Source organism: Amphiura filiformis, chromosome 15 (genome assembly GCF_039555335.1).
Source record: "Amphiura filiformis chromosome 15, Afil_fr2py, whole genome shotgun sequence".
Classification (NCBI taxonomy): domain Eukaryota; kingdom Metazoa; phylum Echinodermata; class Ophiuroidea; order Amphilepidida; family Amphiuridae; genus Amphiura; species Amphiura filiformis.
This window is the reverse complement of record NC_092642.1, coordinates 51,212,728-51,234,365: the sequence shown is the minus strand read 5'-3', so window position 1 is coordinate 51,234,365 and position 21,638 is coordinate 51,212,728. Positions and strand designations below refer to the sequence as shown.

General features: G+C 39.9%; 2 protein-coding genes across 2 annotated transcripts; both read left to right on the top strand.

Moving 5' to 3' along the window:
• Positions 1-659: 659 nt before the first annotated feature.
• On the top strand, positions 660-1,721 carry LOC140171019 (uncharacterized). Its single transcript, XM_072194202.1, has one exon. It carries the CDS (start codon positions 660-662, stop codon positions 1,719-1,721), a length of 1,062 nt encoding a protein of 353 aa, XP_072050303.1.
• Positions 1,722-5,968: 4,247 nt separating this feature from the next.
• Positions 5,969-21,002, top strand: LOC140171798 (sulfotransferase 1C2-like). The gene is made up of 7 exons (XM_072195131.1): positions 5,969-6,304; positions 13,504-13,669; positions 15,348-15,583; positions 15,903-16,026; positions 16,967-17,064; positions 17,704-17,890; positions 20,363-21,002. The coding sequence occupies exons 2-7, from the start codon at positions 13,513-13,515 to the stop codon at positions 20,482-20,484; spliced, it is 924 nt and encodes a 307-aa protein (XP_072051232.1). The 5' UTR covers positions 5,969-6,304; positions 13,504-13,512; the 3' UTR covers positions 20,485-21,002.
• Positions 21,003-21,638: the final 636 nt, after the last annotated feature.

Sequence of the window (21,638 nt, the reverse complement as noted above, 5' to 3'; positions counted from 1 at the left end):
TTACGAATTTGTTACAGATTTTGGTGTCATGACCCATACTCAAAAACTTGAAAGGTCTCTATGCCGTAGAATGTTTTTGTTGTGTATTTGGGCATTGTGGGTCTTGCATGTAGTACAAGTAAATTGTTAGTCCCCTTTTTATAAACATGGGGAACCGTACTGTAGTGTTTTGGTATGTGTACAGCACAGAACAACGCTACCGCTGTGTGACTTGTCGCACACTTGTGGCTATCAAAGAGCCATAATGTACGATTTCTTTCAAATCTTTAATTTGTTATTCTATACTCAAATGAAATGAAGAAATAACTAATCATATTATAAGATCGTACATTATTGCTTTAATGCAATGTTACGTGCGTTGTATAAAATATAATAGAGAGATTGTGATTTCCAAACGTACGTGGAATTTTGATTTCAAAGTTATCATAGTACAAATTCCAATAAAAAACTCACGTTTTCCATACAGTTTCGGCAATCCTGTCTGTTGCCTTTCTCAATGGTATATGCCATTTGATCCCTTGTTGGATGGTATGACGTCATCGGAAGATGATGACGCCCTCAGGATCAATTGGTCATAGACGTGACTCAGTTGGAAGGCCCCCTCGTCGCTGTTCATTAGACTCTCTTTCATGCTTGGTCGTGATTTCCTCCGGATCCAGATGACTTCCTTATCCATCTGGTGTTTCTTGTGTCGTCCGTCGCTAGAATTGTTGGATTGTCTCCAGTTAACTGAGCATCTGAATAAAGTGGATGATACGGGCAACCTAAAATTCACTTATGAAACCGAGGAAAGCGGGTCAATACCATTTTTGGACACGCTCATAGTGCGTAAACCGGATGGTAGTGTCAAACTTCTGGTCTATAGAAAAGCGACACACACAGATCAGTATCTGAATTTCAATTCCGCACACCCTTTACATCATAAACTAGGGGTTGTGAGAACTTTGTTGGACAGAAAAGATAAAATTGTAACTGAACAGGAGGACAAGAAAAATGAAGAAGACCACATTAAGAAAGCCCTTAACACATGTGGCTACCCTAATTGGGCCATTGATAAGGTTAAGAAGGAAAAAGAACAACCTAAGAAAAAGACCGCTAGCAAGACAATTGAGGACAAAACTAGGGCTAATGTTACGCTCCCGTATATTGAGGGGGTAACTGAACGTGTGCAGCGAATTTTACGCACCCACAACATCGCGTCTTCTGTTAAACCACATACCAGTTTAAGACGGCTCTTAGTACATCCTAAGGACAAGGTAGACATGGACGACAAAACCGGCGTCATTTATGAAATCCCTTGTCATAATTGCCCTAAAACGTATGTAGGCGAAACGGGGCGCCGGTTCGGTACTCGAAAGAAAGAGCACAGAGTTGAATCGGAAAAAAGGATGGCCCAAAATTACACCAGGGCGGCTAGGAAGGATTCGCAGTCAATTGAAATGAAATCCTCAATTGCAGAACATGCCAGTAAAGAAAACCATCTGATTAACTGGGACAATCCAACAATTCTAGCGACGGACGACACAAGAAACACCAGATGGATAAGGGAGTCCATCTGGATCCGGAGGAAATCACGACCAAGCATGAAAGAGAGTCTAATGAACAGCGACGAGGGGGCCTTCCAACTGAGTCACGTCTATGACCAATTGATCCTGAGGGCGTCATCATCTTCCGATGACGTCATACCATCCAACAAGGGATCAAATGGCATATACCATTGAGAAAGGCAACAGACAGGATTGCCGAAACTGTATGGAAAACGTGAGTTTTTTATTGGAATTTGTACTATGAAAACTTTGAAATCTGATATCTGTATTCCTGATGAATCTCTTCAATAAAGTACGTGGAATCTGTTCAAATCCACTCTCCCGTGACGGGATTTTGAATAGAATCCACGTACTTTCGAGGCTACGTTTATAAATCGCAATCTCTGTAATATTTTATTAAAATGTTTTGGCTTTAGGCAAGGTTAAAAGCTAGATATATCCATAAACAGTCCCGTTCCAAAATACTTCGTCTTGGTCATTAAAAGTGTATTAAAAAAATTCTTCAAATATCTATTGAGGATATGTTTAAAAATAGTTCCATGACTGTCACTTTGTGAAGTTATTTATGTATTATGTTTGTACGCTGAAAGATAAGAGAACCACATTGTACTCATAAATATCTCAAAAAAATTAAACTAACCCCCTAAAATAATGACCATTATTCAACAACGGGTAATTGTATTACAAATCTGTAAAATGCATTGGATGCAGAATTTATGTCTGCACATTTTGACACCTCAGTTGTAGCAATTGACTAAATATTGACGTCACAGCGTACATTTAAATCAATGTAACCCAAGATTTGAAAGTTGCAGTAAATTGTATTAATTTTGTATTCAGTGTAATGGAAGGAAATCTGTGTATAATGATATCTGAGTGTTTTTGTATTGTAAAAATTTGTAGTAAGTGCAACTTTCAGATCTGGACCTCACTACATTAAATTGACCGGTGTTTTATTGTTTTCTGGGCTATCGTATCAAATGAGGTGTCAAAATGCGCAGAAATAAATTCGGCTTCCAACGCATTTTACAGATTTCTAATACAATAGCCCCCTTTTGAAAATGGCCATTATTTAAGGGGTGGGGAGTTACTTTTTTTGAGATGTTTATTATGTAAAGACACAAACTCCTGTCTCTCTTGTCACATTTCTTTATTAGCAAACAAACTTTTTCTTACAAAATAATAATAGGAAATTCAATAAACGAACAAGATCAATGCCCATAAAACTGCTGAACTTCAGAAAACTATAACACTATAGTTTGATCAGCTCACGATTAAGGAATAGGCGGGAATTGTCTGAATTGTTAGGCTTTTACCACTACTCTGAACAGTAGACCCAGATGACCAGTCTGGTCTATATTGTGCATGTTAAATAAAGTAGATGTCACAAGATAGGCTAATTGTCAAAATAAAATATATATTGATATTAATCCGCGATGTTATAAGGCCCGCTGATTACGCTCTGATCAAACTATAAGGCACAACATCTAATCTGGTCCCATAGCGCTATCGGTGCCCCGTACCGATGGCTCCTTCTATCGTTTTTGGTGTACTCTTTTTTACATTATTATTACTTTCACCAAAAAGTGGATTCCACTCACTAAGTTTGAGCCAAAGTTTGAAATTTGACCCCTCCGTAATGACCTTTGACCTCGGTTGACCTCAATTTTATTTCGGGCATATATTCCCCTTGTATCAAGGAATCCACCCACTAAGTTTGAGCCCGATCCCATCGGACAAAGTTTGAAATTTGACCCCTCCGTAATGACCTTTGACCTCGGTTGACCTCAATTTTATTTTGGGCATATATTCCCCTCGTACCAAGGATTCCACCTACCAAGTTTGGGCCCGATCTATATCCAAAATATCGGATCGATGCGTCGAAGTGCAGCGAAACGCATTGCCGGACAGACAGACACGCACAGTGTCAACAACCTGTATTATAAATATTTTTTCCATACAGCTTAATACTACGTTGAAATCAATATTCTATTATTGACACAGATAAAGAAAGTTTACATATGCATTGTGTTATAGAACGTGCACCTGGAACTTAACTAAATGGTTAGGGGTGGTGCAATAATTATGTGTACCCCCGGGGGGTGAATTCTCAAAATGGTCTGCCAAAAATCGCTTGCCCCCCCTTGGCCGTGCCAAAAAACCTTTGCCCTCCCTTTCGACGTGCCAAAAAACCTTTGCCCCCCTTTTGATGTGCCAAAAATCTTTGCCCCCCCCCTTACACATGCAAGATTTTGGGGAACCCGAATTTATAACCTTAAATTGTCTTAACATATAATGCGAGCGCAGGGAGCAGGAAATTTTGCATATTTGAATATGTTTGTAACGTTTTCCTACGCCTTTTTAGGGCGTAATATAGAAACGGTGCCCAAAATATCTGTGCCAAATATTGCTTGTCCCCCTTTCGACCTGCCAAAATCACTTGACCCCCCTTTCGACCTGCCAAAAATGCTTGCCCCCCCCTTTTGGCCTGCCAAAAATCTTTGCCCCCCTATAATTCACCCCGGGGTACACATAATTATTGCACCACCCCTTAACTTAACTAAACGCGTTTCTTAATACCTATAAAGTATAATTGTCATTCTCAAAATTAAATATATCTCAATTTATACATTGGATTTCAAATTTTTACATTAAAAATGCAATAAAAGATATCCACATCAAGCTGCAAGGCCCCGCTAATTAGTGTACTACTTTTCGAGTGAGTGTACTGGAAGCAAAACTCAGTGGTTTTACCGGAAAACTATTTTTACCTAGCTGGGGGGTTTATACCCCCAGCTAGGTACTGTAATGCTATCCATTCTTTCTTCTGGCAACAAATTGCACATTTTTTGCTCTAGCTCAGACATGCTTTGACTGATTTTGACCTAACTTGATCACAACCATCATTGACCACGACCATACACGTCACCTGACTTTTAGTAGGTTAAAGGTTACAGAAGGGTCAAATAGGCTAAAAATGTGATTTCAGCTAAAAATTCTTCTTCTCCTACATTTAACATTCTACAATGACGTCACTTGACCATAAGCATCGGCTATACCCAGTGCCCATAGTGAGTAAACAGAATTGGGTTCAAAGGTCATTAAGGGGGCATTACAGGTATATAACCAAATACCTTCAAAATGCTTCTTCTACCACAAATTACATAGCACAATGACGTCACTTGCACATATGCATCAACTGTACCCAGTGCCTATAACTTGTACACAGAATTGGGGTCAAAGGTCATTAAAGAGGTAAAATCTTACAATTGCATTATCTGGACATATGTAAGGGATATGTGGCTCAAACTCATTGACAACAAATCTCATGACCAGGGGAAAATTTTACAGGGGTCAGGTCATAGGTCACGCAGAGGTCAAATCTTATAAATGCATTTTCTGGAAATCTGTAAGGGGTATGGGGCTCAAACTTGGTGACAACCAACTTCATGACCTGAGGAAAAATTTTGATACATTTGCAGGGGTCAGGTCAAAGGTCATCTTAGGTCAAATCTTAGAATTTCATTATCTGGACATCTGTAAGGGGTTCAAAGCTCAAACTCGGTGGAACAATTTGAAGGGGTCAGGTCAAAGGTCATCCGGGGCTAAATCTTAGAGTTGCGTTATCTGGACATCTGTAAGAGGTATAGGGCTCACTCTCAGTGACAATAAACCTGATGACCAGGGGAACATTATTGAACATCTTGCAAGGGGTCAAAGGTCATCTGGGGTCAAATCTTAGAATTGCGTGACAACAAACTTGATGACCAGGGGAAAATTTTTGGAACATTTTGCAGGGGTCAGGTCAAAGGTCATCTGGGGTCAAATCTTAGAATTGCATTTTCTGGACATCTGTAAGGAGCACGGGACTCAAACTCGGTGACAACAAACCTCATGACCAGGGAAATATTTTTGGAACATTTTGCAGGGGTCAGATACCTCCACAACACCAACAAGCCCCAGCTAGGTTTGTGGTCTATGACCACCATTTGCCACTAGTTTTCCTTGTAATAGAAACATCATATGGGGTAAGAGCATGCACAAATCGTAATAATGTGTAGAATATAGAAACGCTGTGGTATCTCATGATAGTCATGGTATGCTTAGCCTGAGTCGCTCGGCCTATCTCGAACAAAATCGCGATGCGTAGCTGTTAAAAAACGAGAGGATTCGCTGTACTATCACGGCAATTTTTAACACGAAGATGGATGACGATGTGACACGTACACGCAGAGCTCAATATTTTTATTAGTATAGATTTTAGGTAATTTTTGAATAAAATAATATTTTAAAACACTGAAGGTCAGGGAACTTTTTCAGCTACCAGGTATGCAGAAATGAAAAAGTTCACTTGAACCACAGATATTGGAACATAGTTGCTGCTCTGTGACATAAGAAATAATAACTTTTAACTAGCCAGCGTTACCATGGTTACCAAGCATTGCTTACCAGGCATTCAGTCCGACGTACTGTGAGCTAGGAGAAGGGTTCAGAGATCACATCTTTTTCAACTACACCAGTATTATGATGAGTATACCAGAACCGCCACTATAAGGACAATCTTTTACTAAACTATCACTATCAGGACAATATTTGTGTATTTGCTATGTTCTCTGTCATCTTTTACTAAACTATCAGGACAATATTTTGCGTATTTGCTCATGTTCTCTGTCATCTGTTACTTATAACTAGTATCAGGACAATATTTGTGTATTTGCTCATGTTCTCTGTCATCTTTTAAATGAAACACTAACAAGGTAAGACATAATTTAATAATAATAGGCTACTGGTAGTCTGTTTGTGAATCTGTCTGTCCGCTCTTATTCTCGAAACAGGTCGCATGCCCCTCGAACTTGGTGGGTAGGTCCCGGGGGGCACTCACATGTTAAGGTGGTACGGGTATGTGCGGCGGTCAAGGGTCCCCTTTTCAGGCTCTCCGGCAGTTCCTTAAGCCCCACATTTGAATCTGCTCCAGTTCGTTGAGCCTCAAAACTCTTGACAATTGTAGCTCTTTAAGCTCAAATTTGGAAAAAATTTAGAAATTTTTAGCTCAACAGCCTATAATTTGGCCCAAATTTCAGTTCTTCAAGCCCCTATTTTGCCCGAAAATCAGTTCTTAGTTCCCAAAGTTCGGTGCTCCGTGCCGCACACCCCTACCAAAATTTAAGGGGGTAGGTGCATCTTAATCTAAGCTAGGTAAGACATAATTTATGCCCTCGAACTTTGTAGGTAGGTGCGTCTTGATCAAAGTTAGGTAAGACATAATTTTATAAAAATAATTTCTAAACACTGCTTTTGCAGTGTAACCGCTACCATTTACTCATCTGCCAGGCTCATCTGGCGGGGCCCCCGCTCTGCTACTACTATAGGTCTATAAAGCTTTATTTCTACTCCCCGGCCCCGTGCTACAACTGGTATAGTCATGCTAGAACACGGGGAACATTACATGATGATGAGGGTGTTCTGACAAGTTTTTAATGTCATTGTTCACGTTTTATGGTGGCAGTTCTAGTAAGGGGCTGTGCAATAATTATGAGCCCTGGGGGAGGGTAAAATTGGGAGGGGGCAAGAAATTTTTGACGAGCCAAAAACGGGGGGGGGGGCAATTTTTGTCAAGCCAAGAGGGAGGGGGGCAAGCGATTTTTGGCTCACATTCATGCGGCGCCATTTAAATAAAACGCGCTAAAAAGGCTTAGGAAAATGGTACGGAAACGCTTGAATATGCAAATTTTCCTGCTCGCTGCGCTCGCAACATGTATAATTGTATATTCATCAGGCAGAAAAAGAAACTCGTCAGTTATATTCATTCTTGCTGTTCAATAACTTGATAATTTTGGATTATTCTGAAATATACATTTTGTTAATCGGACTTTGCTTTCTTATTTGACACCCTGTTCGTGAAAAACGAACAAGAATTGACCAAGATATGCGCCTCCAAAGCCTCAAACCCCAAAATCAAAAGTTGCATTTTCAACGATCTTCAATGGGAACGCATCGTTGTATTCAACGCACTGAATGGTCTATTGTGCTATTGTGTCCGATTTGAGGGCTGACATATTGGAAAATGTTGCCAATCAATATTCATGAGAGTGTAAATTCAACGTCCAATTTTCGAAATTGGGTGACTTGTGCTTGGCAGGTGTAAAATACATCTGACTGGGCGTTTTAAATACGTAACGCATAAAGGCATTGACATCATCGAATGGCTGCCTATAGTGCTGTTAGCGTTAGGCCTATGTGGGGAGGGGGCTGTGTTTAGTTTCTATAATAATTATTATAAGGCCTACATTTTGTCATTCCTTTTTCTTTTCTCTGTACTTATTCTTTCCTTGAAGTATCACTCCCTCTTCTTATCTCCCTTCCATTCTCCATCCCCTCTTACTTTTTGTCCTCTCATTCCTATCATTTTTCTTACCTTTCTATTTATTTACTTCTATTTATTTATTTCTCTTCATTTCTTCCTCTCTTTCTCTCTTCCTCCAGCCCCCCTCTCATTCTTCATATCCCCTCTTTCACCTCTTCCTCCCTCATCCCTTCTCAAGACCTCTTACAGAACCCCCCCCCCTTCAGTACGCCACTGTTTATGACATTCTCCTTGTTAAAATAAAATAAAATGTCAATTTGTGAAACAACTTTTATATAGGCCTATACCGGTCTATACACTCGCTTTCTGGAAAGAACTCAAGGAAAGGGGAGAAAGTCAAAAAGAGAGATGGATCAGCTCCAACCAGTGACCATGAAATGCTTGAGGAATGGAAGGAATATTTTAGCTCACTCCTTAACAACGACAGTGGCACAGCAGCTTCAGAACTTCCTGCACCAGCTGTTGAAGATCTTCCTATCATCACTGAGCCCCCAACTCGTGAAGAAGTTGTCAAAGCAATAGCAGTCATGAAGAACAACAAGGCAGCATGATTGGACTGTGCTATAACTGCAGAAGCACTTCAGGGAGGAGGGGATAGCATGATTGATATGATTCTCGAATTCTGTATGGAAGTATTCTCAACCATGTCAACGCTGACACCGCCACGTCAATGGGTTACGAATGTAATCATTCCTCTACCAAAGAAAGGTGACCTCTCTCTCATGACAAACTACCGTGGTATTTCGCTTATGTCCATTGCCGCAAAAGGGTACAACAAGATCCTTCTGAACAGGATCCGACCCCACATTGATCCTTTACTGAGAAGCAACCAGGCTGGCTTAAGATCGGGTCGCAGCTGTGCTCAGCAAATACACATTTTGAGGAGGATCATGGAAGGCTTCAAGGAGTATCAACTTCCCTTAACAGTCACTTTTGTGGACTTCAAAAAAGCCTTCGACTCCATCAACAGGTCCGTCATGTTTTCAGTGCTGCGGCATTATGGAATACCAAAGGTTGTGGTCAATGCCATCCAGGTGCTCTACAAAGACTCCAATAGTGCCGTTATGGTAGATGGCAGTATTTGAGAGCCTTTCCTAGTAACAACTGGAGTGCTTCAGGGTGATGTGTTGGCACCATTCCTGTTCATTATCCTGGTAGACTACCTTCTGATGAAATCAACTTCTGGAATTGACGCTGGAATTGTTACCTACCCACGTCGGTCAAGCAGGTATCCTGCCAGGATGCTGAATGACCTGGATTTTGCTGATGATATTGCCCTGCTGGAATCTTCCATAGACCGGGCCCAGTCACAGCTTACTAGGACTGCAACTGCAGCAGCAGATCTAGGCCTCGTCATCAGCGCACCTAAGACAGAATATATGACTGCAAACTGTAACGCCCAACCAGCACTTGAAGTCTATGGTAGTACCATCAACCATGTCACAGACTTCCAGTATTTGGGTTCCAAGATGGGCTCTAGTGTTGGAGACCTAAAAAGAAGAAAAGCACTAGCCTGGGCAGGTTTCTGGAAACTGGAACGCCTTTGGAGAAGCCCGTCCCTGCCAATCGAAACAAAAATCAAGCTGTTTCAGACAACGTGTGTTACTGTCTTTCTGTACGGGTGCGAGTCATGGGTAATTACCAAGGACATGGAAAACAAGATCAATGCATTTGCAACATCTTGCTACAGAGTCATGTTAAACATCAAGCGTGTGGATCGGATTCCAAATGAAACCATCTACAACCTGACCAATACCACTCCACTGGTTGCCAGAGTCAAGATTCATCAACTCAAATTTCTCGGCCATATACTACGTTTTGAAGATGGCGAGCCTGTGGAAGAAATATGCGCTTTATATTCCACCACATGGGAAGAGGAAACCGGGACGGCCGCGCACACTGTACTTACAGTATGTCCAGCACCTCCTGGGAGATACTGAAGGGATGCTGCAGCCAAACAAAATTATTTCGCTTGCCCAAGATCCGCAGCCGACTGATGATGATGGTATACTTATTATTTGTTACATGTATACGTATAGCTATTACCATTATACAGTACTATAGACATGTAGACATGGAAGCCTTCATGTGTAATCATTCAGCAAGCGCATTCAATTTATTTAAATGAAGCACCTGAAGTCAGTGGGGTGATCACGAACTGTACTCAGCGGCTAATGTGTGCTTTTTGTGTTTACGGCTACTCAATCACATCCTTGTGTGTTATGGTAACAAAAGGCACTTTTCGTTCCAGACGTCGCTTTCACGCGCCTTTCGTTTGATCACTTATTGACAGTAGCCTGCTAGGTAAAGCGTTAATACACTGTCGGGTCAGCTTACCGATTTAATGGCGGAAGCCCTTTGTCCCAAACAAAAGGTACCTTTCGATGAATAGCTTGTCAGATTTCAAATCGGCACAAGGTTTCAATGCGTTACGTAATCTATTTCTTCTCCATCTTTAATAGCTCCATGGTTGTATTGCACACAAGCCCCACGGGCCAATCAATAAAGCACACAGTGTAACAGGCACAATTGAATCGTTAACATTGCAACTTTTCATTTTGGGTTTGCCTATAGACGAATCCAATTTCACGCATTTGGCTGCCAAAGTTGGGTCCCCGTCGGCTCCATCTCACCTAAAATGTGAAATGATGCGGCCTTGGAGGTATTTTAAACTGCATTCTATCACCTGTGTTACACGTAGACAAAAGAATAATGACAGTGTACAACACAAAAGAATCTAACATCGAATTTTAAGCGGCTTTAATACACCTAAATGGGCAGTCACTACACCAATGTGGTGCATGCGGGGACCCGTCATGGCCGACCAAATCCTGACCATGACTTGGCTCGTTGGATTCGTCTATACTTCTAACACTATTTGTAGAGGTCATGCGTCAATGGTGTGAGCACAGTGTGTGCAGGTCCTTCAGAGGTACCTAAGACAAAAGCTGGTTACAAGCACATGGAAGAGTGGGAGTCTCCATGATGCAGTCATGTCTACAGTAGAATTCATCTCGACCTTTGCAGGACTTAACCCCCTTAAAAGCTATTAAACCAAGATAACACTCATTGAAACAGCTCAACTGATTAAATCGGATCTTCTCTGGCTGTGCACATGTGACTGTTTTCATGTGCGATATCGCAATAAAGTTTGCGTATTATAGCTTCAGTTGGGTAACCGATTATAAAGGAAACGAAAGGAAACAATGGTATGTGTACTTTTGTTCACGAAATGAGACAATGGCGTGCTTTTTGTAAACCAGCATTCTTGAAAATGAGCAACATAATGATTGTTGACTTAACACGGTTTGGAAATAATTTCTTCATATTTTTGGTGTTATCTGTCGTTTACATATCCTTCCTAAAACACAAAAGTACGACCCTCTCCAAACACCTAAATTAGCTAAAAATTTAGGACATGTTACAAAACTATATTGTCTAGAATTTTAGAAGAGTACTTTTAATATTGGCCGGTTATTTTTCACACAGCGACGTTAACTAGGCAATGTACTATTACCTATAACATTAACTAAAACACCAAAGTACGAATATTTCCAAACATCTAAATTAGCTAAAATTTAGGACATGTTAAAAACTCTATTTTCTAGAACTTTAGAAGAGTACTTTTAATATTGGCCGGTTATTTTTCACACAGCGACGTTAACTAGTCATATTCCCATACTTTTAACGTAGGGCTATTTGTAGAGGTCACGCGTCAATGGGAAAGAGCACTGTGTATTTTGTATAGGAAAACGGACAGTAACTGCAGTATGCCTCGAGTGATGATGTCACATCTCATGCACAGATTCTTGCCACCTCAGATATGGTATTAAAGTCAAACATGATGGATCTACGATTAGCTTAAGTCGTTTGGGTGTAAATACGCGTTTTTTTATGGCGGATGAAAAACCTTAGGGGGTGGTACAACCCCCTTACATAGTTCTAGGGTTAATCACGTTACCTATTGCGTTATAATGATTATTATATGATGTTTCATATTATGGCCGCCAAAGCTTCAAATACCCAGGTTTAGAGATATACAACCGTTTCAATCGTCTGTGGACCACTTTTTAAAATCATAATAGATCAATGGACATCAAATGTGATAGTGTTAGTTAGTATTAACATTCATTTTTGGTTAATGGCGCCATTTTGAATATTTTGGGCATCTATGTTCCATTTATAAGTTATTATATTGTGACACGGCGACCTTAGATTTAAAACAAAAAATTAAGTCCCAAAGTGTCTATATGATTATGCAAAATCAATATAAAATTTGCTATTTTGGCCACCACTTGAATTTTTTAGCATAGGGCAGCCATTTATGATTTCATCAACTATCTAAATGACTTGGTCATGTGCACTATAGGGGTCTATGTCACAAATATATGCCTAGACACCAATATCGCTACCATCGGTCTAACTAACAATATTTTTTACTAAAATTCATTATTTTAGCCGCCATTTTGAATTTTGGACCATAGGGCAACTATTTTAGATTTTGTGAACTAGCTGAATGACTTTGTCATGTCGCAAACATATAAATGGACAACAAAATCACCACCATCGGCCTGAGATTGCTGTTCAAATGAGATTGACTAATATTCGACATTTTCACCGCCATTTTGAATTTGTGGGCATAGTGCAGCCATTTTGGATTTTTATTAACTATATAAAATGACTGTTTCATGTCCGCAAACATATACCTACACCTAAATCACGACTATCGGCCCGAGAGCGCCGTTCAAATAAGTTTTTTTCGGCATTTTGGATTTTGATAAACTATGTAAATGACTTTTTCATGTCCACCGACATATTCATAGACACTCAAATCACCACCATCGGCCTGAAAAAGCCCCGAGTTTGCCTAAAATTCTCCATTTTGGCCGCCATTTTGAATTTTGGAACATAAGGAAGCCATTTTGGATTTCGTAAACTATCTAAATGCCTATAAACATATATTTAGACACCAAAATCACCACCGTTGACCTTAGAATACATTTTTAGTAATTTTGACCCCCATTGTAGGGGCACCCCCGAAAAAAAAGCACTTTGGGCATATTTTTAAATAAAGGGGACTACGGGAACGTGTTCTACGCAAAATTTCAGTCTACAAACCGTATCAAACATAAAGTGAACACTATTTCCCATCCGCGCGTGAATGAGAGGCTGACTTTAAGGCATAATGATGTGATTGCCGGAGTGTTCCTTTAAAGGTCCACAATCATTGGCCTGGTCAACTGGCCAGTTGGTAGGTGACCTTGCCCAAATAGATCACACTCCTGTATACTTGTACACTTGTCTGGACTTAGGTGGTATTAAAGTCAACTCCGGGAGTCCATTGCTTGATGTGCTATCTTCAGTAGTAATGCTATCTTCAGTAAATGGGAGTCCATTGCTTGATGTGTATGCAGCGGTTAGATTTAGCATTGTGCTGATATAGTCTGCATTGTGTCTGCTGCTGGCAGCGCGCTCCGCTTGTGAAATTGTTTGAATTCACATTGCAAGCACAGGCCTATAAGATTTATAAGACAATTTAATCTCTACATATTCGATTCTTCTTAGATAAGAGTCTTAACTCTCTAATTATAGTAAATCAACATGGCTGAAGAAAAGCCAGACAGGGATTCGATGAGCGACTTTCAGGTGATTGATGGAGTACATGTAGCATGGACGACGCCCCCTTCTACACTGGAAGCAATGAAAACCTTTGAAGTACGGGAAGATGACGTTTTTATTGTAACTTATCCGAAATCAGGTAGGTGGTTTGCCATTATCGACTGCGCAGCGCCAGAAGTGTGTAAGTGCAATAATAGCTGCTATGTGTAGCTGCCATTTGTAGATGAGTAGCTATGAGTACAATACACTGTGTGCAAATCGCCAAATGTTCACAGGGCAGCTATTACACTTACCCACTTGTGAAGTCTGCACTTGAAGAAAGGAAGGAAGCAGTCATCACTGAAAACATTTCTAAATTAGTACAGTTGCCCCACCAAATAATACTCGACTAAAAGCTACTAAAAGTATTCAGCTAAACTTATTTAGCGCGACTCCGTACAGGTTTAGCCCTAAAATATTCGTTGAATCAACAGAACTAAACTCACACATTGTGGAGGATGATTTAAGCACTTCCCACCACGCCACTGTGTTGACTTGCGGTTAGCACAGCTGTGTGAGTGAACATGACACCATGCTCGCACATTGCATTTACGGGCATGGTTAAATTTTAATTTGGACTGATATATTTACAATAAAAACGCATTCAAAATGCTAGTCGATTTCATATTTTATGTTACCTACAGAAGGTGTGAATTATCCTTTATGCATACATCCCTTTTGTTCTGAAATCGACCAAGTAATAATGACACACGCACAATTCTTAAACAACATCTTTTGCACTGAATTCAATGGGATTTGAAAAGTAAAGTGGCAGTTGAAACTCTAGTGATAACACGTTTGCAGTGCATGATGGGGCTTCCTTAAATCATCCTCTGGGGCTCAACTAATTAATGTTAGTCGTGTCTTCAGAGTCTATGGTCGAAGTTAATGTGCCAACTAACTTTTGCCCGCCGGTGTGATCATGTGATAGTGATAATTTGCACTTGGTGATTTTGGTTCCAAATATGGTCCTGAAAATTTACAATTATGAAATTATTGATTTTTAAAATGAATGGAAACCTGTCGTCTGCTGTCGACACCAACGTGGAGAGAGTTCAAACCAGCTCTATGTGTTATCTGTATTACCTTGAGGCACATATGGAAAGGTTAGGTTTCTATACAAAAACGATTCTCTTATAAACCATCTATGCACAGTTTCCACCCCCGGGTTTCCACCTCGATACACCTGAGCACACATTTTCGTCCAATAGCTTCAAAGCAAGCAGCGAATTGTCTCTACACAGTCTTTGATTACACTACACGGTTGAGTGCATAGTATCGCAAGAGCTGTGAAGCTACTAGCTGGAAAATGGGCTTCGGTGATTGGTTTTAGTCAAAACCTCAAGTGTTCCCTTCAACCAATCAGATTTTTTAAAATATCGAACGAAAGCTAACACTTCCCCCTAAAACACTTTCTCTCATTAGGTCAACAGATAACGCAATTCAATGTCTATAGCAAGGCTAATGTGGTAAATCTGTAGAAAACAACAACATCCCAGCATAGTTTTTGACCAAAATATAGGTTTTAAAAGTCAAAACCTCAAGTGTTCCTTACAATATTTTTCAAATTTTATATCAATAAATGAAAATGCACACTTATATTGTCCATATGCTAGCGTTATTAGAATGAGCAATGGCCAATTCTTTTGAAATTGCAAATCTTGTGCAAAAAGTTACTATTTTCGCCTGTTTTGTCATACGGTTGTAAATTCAATGAACTATGACTTTGCTAAAGAGCGCTTACAAATTGATATGCTTGCTCTTGTATATACTTATAGGTACTCATTGGTTGATAGAAATAGTCTATTTAATATTGACAAATGGTGAGATGGCTAAGATCAACCGCTGCATGATGGAACAAGGTCTAGAGTTTACTATGTGCGCAGGTCCTTCAGAGGTACCTAAGACAAAACCTGGTTACAAGCACATGGAAGAGTGGGAGTCTCCTCGAGTGATGATGTCACATCTCATGCACAGATTCTTGCCACCACAGATATGGGAAAAGAAAGCAAAGGTGCGATTACTTCGATTGTGTAAAAACCCAATTAACTAAACCGCATAAATCTAGTTTGCAGCTACGCGTATATCGAATTCACGGGCGTATTCCCGGTTTGTTGTTTAATAAAAATTATTATAAGCTAGAGGGTAGCAACGCTTTATATTCTTTTTAGTCAAATCAGTAACTTTAAAGTCAAGTTGTAGTAAAAAAACCACCAAGATAGTTAAGCTACCAAACAAAAGATACATTTGTTTCGTACTTTAAAGATAACAGTTTAAAGATTCAACGTTTTGTTTTGGTCTATCTGTATCATGTGTATTGTGTATCATCGTAGATAATTTACGTCATGCGAAATCCCAAAGACGTCTTGTGTAGTATGTATAGCTTCGCGTATGCTCTTATGCCAGATGACAAGAGAGACTGGAACAATTACGTCGAGTACTTCATGGGCGAAGAAGGTAAATTCTTTGTTATATTATATTAACAACCCATTCTCATTATTGTTATGTATATAATGTTAAATGGTCAAACTGTTAAAGGAGTGTTTCGTGATCCTAGCATCCTCTTTTTATGACATTTTTCAGTACATATCCATGAAAAAACCCTATTCCCAAAATTTCAGTTGATTCCGATTTTGCGTCTGCGAGTTATGCATGATTATGTGTATTACACTACTCCATAGACAATGCGTTGTAATTTCGTTCTGGTGCACCAGAACGAAATTCAAATTTCACGATATCTTTGCAAAACGAATTAATCTGCAAGAAATATTTTGAACATAAACATTATGTAGCCAGAGGTTTCCAGTGATATGAAAATCTCAACTTTTTTTGAGAAAAGTGGGGGATGAGGCTGTGGATCACGAAATGCCCTTTAAAGCAGTTTTAATGTATGAATCAAATTAGAGCATGCGCAAGAATTGATGCGCGCAAGTAATCTCAGGGATAAAGACTCGATCACCATATCATCAAATTATACGGCAGTAAATAGCGCTCTAAATATCTGAGTTAATATGTGAGTTAATATAAAAAACAGAATTTTGGTAAGTTCCAAGTTAGCTCAAAGACAATATTGCTCAAAGATAATGTTGTTCAAGGTTGCGCTGCATGCTTACAAAAAACAATGTTGCTCCAAAAACAACAGCAAACAAGATAGACAGAGGGCAAGGCCTGAAGAATGAGGGAAATTATGGGGTAAAAAGTAACGAAAGTTGAAAATATGAAATGGTGACAGCCCGTAAACCTAACCCACTAACCCTATTGGAGGGAAACTGGAAGGGGAGAGCAAGAGTTCTGACTGGGGGAGGGTATTTTACCCCATGCTCCCCGTCGCTCCGTCACTGCTTCTGGCGGGTACAGTTACGTACCGTGTAATTTACTAATTTACTTGTTCTGATAGTGCTCGGTGGCGATTGGTTCAGACACGTTCACGCATATTGGACGAAGTGTCAGGACAAGGACAACTTGCTATTCGTGAAGTTTGAAGAAGTGAAAAGGGTGAGTTGTAAAATAACACACCTAAAAATGAATTCACCCATGAGCGTAAAAATGTTGGTCATCAGTACATGTAGGCCTATATAAGATATGACATAATTGCAGAACTCTAGACCCGATGGTCAGTTTCCAAAAAGTCACATTGCAAGTTACTTGAGTATAACCACGATTACTGCGAACTTTTTGTTGACCTAAAAAGCGTACATGGGAACGTCACAGCAGAACTCAGGACTACCTACTAGCTACTACTTAATATTGGCGTACTTGACGTCTGGTTGACGAAATCTTTGGACAGGATAGTCGGGCCTATAGACCATCCCTATAATTGGCACTTTACTCCGGGACTTTACTGCCGTTGATGGGGTGAACATTCGATATCACATCGATATCACGTATTATAAAATAACGATAGCGAAGTCCAGAAGGGTATCGCGTGATATTATGGGAAGTTGTTTTTGTTGACCTGATGCATTCACATGGTAACGTCACAAAACAACTCGGACTATGCTACAAAAGTTGACGCACTTGACAGTGCACAAAATGTCTTTATATTCAAATTGTCTTGCTGACGAAATCTATAGACAGATAGTCGGCCCTATGTCTAAATATTTTCACAAATTTACGAATTATTATCATTAACAGGATCACCGAGGCCTGGTAAAGTTGGTAGCTGATTTTCTAGGAAAGGATCTAGGAGATGAAATAATCGACAAAATCACATCACTTACAACAATTGACGCCATGCATGAGACATATGACAGACTAGAAGAAGAACCGGGCGGTAACATGCGTACTAAGTGTTTCGGAATGCTACCATACCTGAACAAAGGTAAATAATTATATCACCTGGTGAAGTCACTATTATTTCTTGGTTGGGCCGGGCTAATAATGAAACGATTGGAAATGAAAAAATCCAACACAATTACATGCCTATTCGGAAGTTTCCATTCGTGGACTTTGGCCTGCGCCTTCATCATCATCCTTATCAGGCATTCAGATGGGCGTTTTATGTTTGTGAAATACTATAGCTATACTCAGTTACGGGCTTAATGTTTTGTTTAGGGTTACATGAGTGACAATTCTATAATTATTTTGATTTCATTCGGCTACGAAGCAGGCGAATACTAAGATTTGAAACCAAGGCCGTAATGGCATATGTCAGTAAAGTTGTTTTAGTTCCCCAACAGATTCTGCAAGTACTTCAGACAATAGATAGGTGGGATGCTCTTTGCCTTCCAGATCTTCGTGGTATATGGTGTAGAAGGCATATCTTCTGAAGAGTTCATCATCCTCAGGATTATTAGGTCCCAGGAATCGTAGTTGTCGTGGCGTGGCTTGTCAGAGTTGGTGATGATATAGATCCTTTCATTACAAGCATGGTTAATGCTCTAGATGTTCAGCATTATTCTGTATATTCTGTAACATGATGTAGTAAAAACATAGATCTTATTTAGTTATTATCCATGTCAGAAGATATCACTCATGACTCACATCCAGTGCAATACTTTAACGCTAGTGGTGTGAAAAAGCCTGACTTTTGTTGCCATGGAGATTGCAGGACTTCACCACAGATGCTGTTTTTCTAAAAAGCATAATTATATGCCATGTAAATGCCTTCCGTTGTGAGAAATAGAGCTAAAATATATCCCTGCAATACTCAGTCCTACTCCATTATAGTTATTGGAGGGATCCGAGATGTAGCCGTCTACCATAACAGCGCTTTGTGAGTTGGAATATAGTACACGTACAGCTTCTTATTCGATACTCTCTGGGCTTATAGTAGAACAGAAAAATCTCCTTCCTGTTGATTGAATCAAAGGCTTTCTTAAAGTCAATGAATGTTATGGTGAGTGGAAGTTGGTAGCTGAGGAAAGCCTCCTCGATTCGTGGCCATTTCTTATCATTGGACAATATGGTCATTAATTCTGTTCAGTAGGATCTTATTGTATATACCATAGCTGCAACTGACATCAGTAGCTATCAGTGTGATTCCCCTATAATTGGTCATGAGGCTGCGGTCACCTTTAAGTAACCCATTGCTCCGGAGGTGTAAGCTTTTTAAAAACTTCTACCCAGATTTTGTGGATGATGTCCACCATGGCTTAACCACCGCCTTGCAGTTACTCTGTGGTAATTTACTAATTACACCTGGTCTAGCAGTTTTTTTTGGTTTTCATTCCTTGGCCTTTCTGGTCTCTTCCAAGGTAGAAGGATCAGCCTGATCGGCGGGTAGTGTAACAGAAGGCTGTGTGAACAGTCGCGGCTCGAACAAATCTATACCCCGGGTCTATACGATGAAAGTAAATACTATTGGCAGAATATTGTCGAAAGGTTCATATTTGAACAGACGAGACAAAGTTCTCTGTCTATTTTGCATATTTCGACAGGAGGGGTCGGGGCCCGGGGGGGGCACTTCAATTTGAAATGGATATAGGTGTAGGGCTGGCGCTTTCGCACTAAGGGGCATTCGGTGAGAGCAACATGTAAAAAATATGGGGTCATTGGGTGAGAGCATGATTTTTGACATTCGGTGAGAGCAAAATGTAAAAAATATGGGGTCATTGGGTGAGAGCATGATTTTTGACATTCGGTGAGAGCAAAATGTAAAAAATATGGGGTCATTGGGTGAGAACATGACCTTTTTTTTAAATGGAATCTTTGGGTGACAACCAAAACAGCGCCACAAAAACCTTGAAAATCGAATTTCTAGTTCTAAATGGCTTCAAATTTCTTTATTTTTTCAAAATAAGTAACAAAATCAGTGATAAATGAAAGTTGCTGTTCAAATTGAACTTGTAAGGGTCTTTGGGTGACAGATCAAATGGAAAAATAGGGGTCTTCGGGTGACAGAGCGCGGAGCGAGCATGTGTTCGTAAAAAATATGGGGTCTTTGGGTGACAGCGATGCTGAAAAAGGGGTCTTAACAGCCCTACATACGCGTCACCTCCAAAGTTGAGTGCCCCTTCGGGGGCCGGGGAGATTGTGTATCTTAAAATGCACTGGTACTACCAGGCGGCCGGCTCGGTGGAAGTAACAATGGTAGGTAGGCCCAGTAGGCATGGTAGGAAGGAATCCAGAAAAAGGGTACATAATATGCGCGACCTCTCTTTCGTTTCCTCAGCATGCTAGCTAGCCCGTAACATTCAAGAAATTGCGTGTGTTGATTCTTATTCACACGCTCGCAAAAATGGCACATAGGCTATGTTTGCGTACTCATGTAGGGCCTATGTCAAAACGCTGACGACACCACATGAAGGAAACAATAATATTCACCATTCATTTTCATTGTTTTGTCTTGCAGGACACGTAGGAGGATGGAAAGAACGACTATCCGAGGACCAGAATAAATTCTTTGATGGCAAATTGACTGAAACTTTTAAGGACACTGGATTGACCTTTGACTTCGAGTTGAAGAAGAAATAATTTGCCACTTGTAATAATTGTAACCACATACATTGTACATAAAAAAAACCCGGCACTACATACACACACACATACCGGGGTGAACTGGGCCCGGGCATGGGTCTCGATTCCCTTCCTGTACTACATTGAATATAATTCTTGTAAATGTTGAAGAGGACCATCGCACTTATGGCGGTTTTTCGGGAGTTTTTGGAGTTTTTTTGTTGTTTTTGTTGTTGAAAAGTCGGACCCAACATTAGGGTAGTGCGGGTTACTCCAACACAACATTTTGTTTGCCTGATTGTATGACGTCAAATTAATGCAACGTCTGATATTCAAGATATTTGCGCAGATATAGCTAGATTGAAAAAAAAATGTGGACGTAACATTCACGTGGTTACATATGGCGTTAATAGAGAGGCCACGATTTCCAAACGCACGTATCGTACGCACGTACTCACGGGATTTGGAATAGATGAACGGGCGTATGATGCGTACGTTTGGAGATCGTTTCCTCTTTAATGTTTACGTTGACACTCTACTCTAAAGCAGTATTCAGACTTTTTATTGTACGTACAATATTGTATGCAACATATCTACGTTATTTAATCTATTGCCATTCTATTTCCAGTAATGTTTAAATTCTAACGAATGTTTGCTGACGTAAAATCGATAATATATTTCTACTAGATATTACATGTAACATATTATCGATTTTTCGTCATCAAACATTCGTTAGAACTTAAACATTACTGGAAATAGAATGGCAATAGATTAAATAACGTAGATATGTTGCATACAATATTGTACGTACAATACTCGGAGTCTGAAGCGCGCTTTATTCTTATATTTATACTGATCATTGATCATTATTGACGAGGGCAAAAAACAAAGCTAAACAAACTGTTCTACGGGTTCAACTGACCTAGATTTTGCGTTTTGGATATTTTGGACATTTGCTATACATGCATGTATTATGTAAAACCATCCGGTTTTGGCAAACAAATAGATTTAAAAAAAAAAAAAAAACGCGAGCGAAGCTAGCGATATGTTTTCCTTCTTTCGAATTTGTTACAGATTTTGGTGTGACCTATACTCAAAAACTTGAAAGGTCTCTATGGCCGTAGAATGTTTCTGTTGTGTATTTGGGCATTGTGGGTCTTGTATGTAGTACG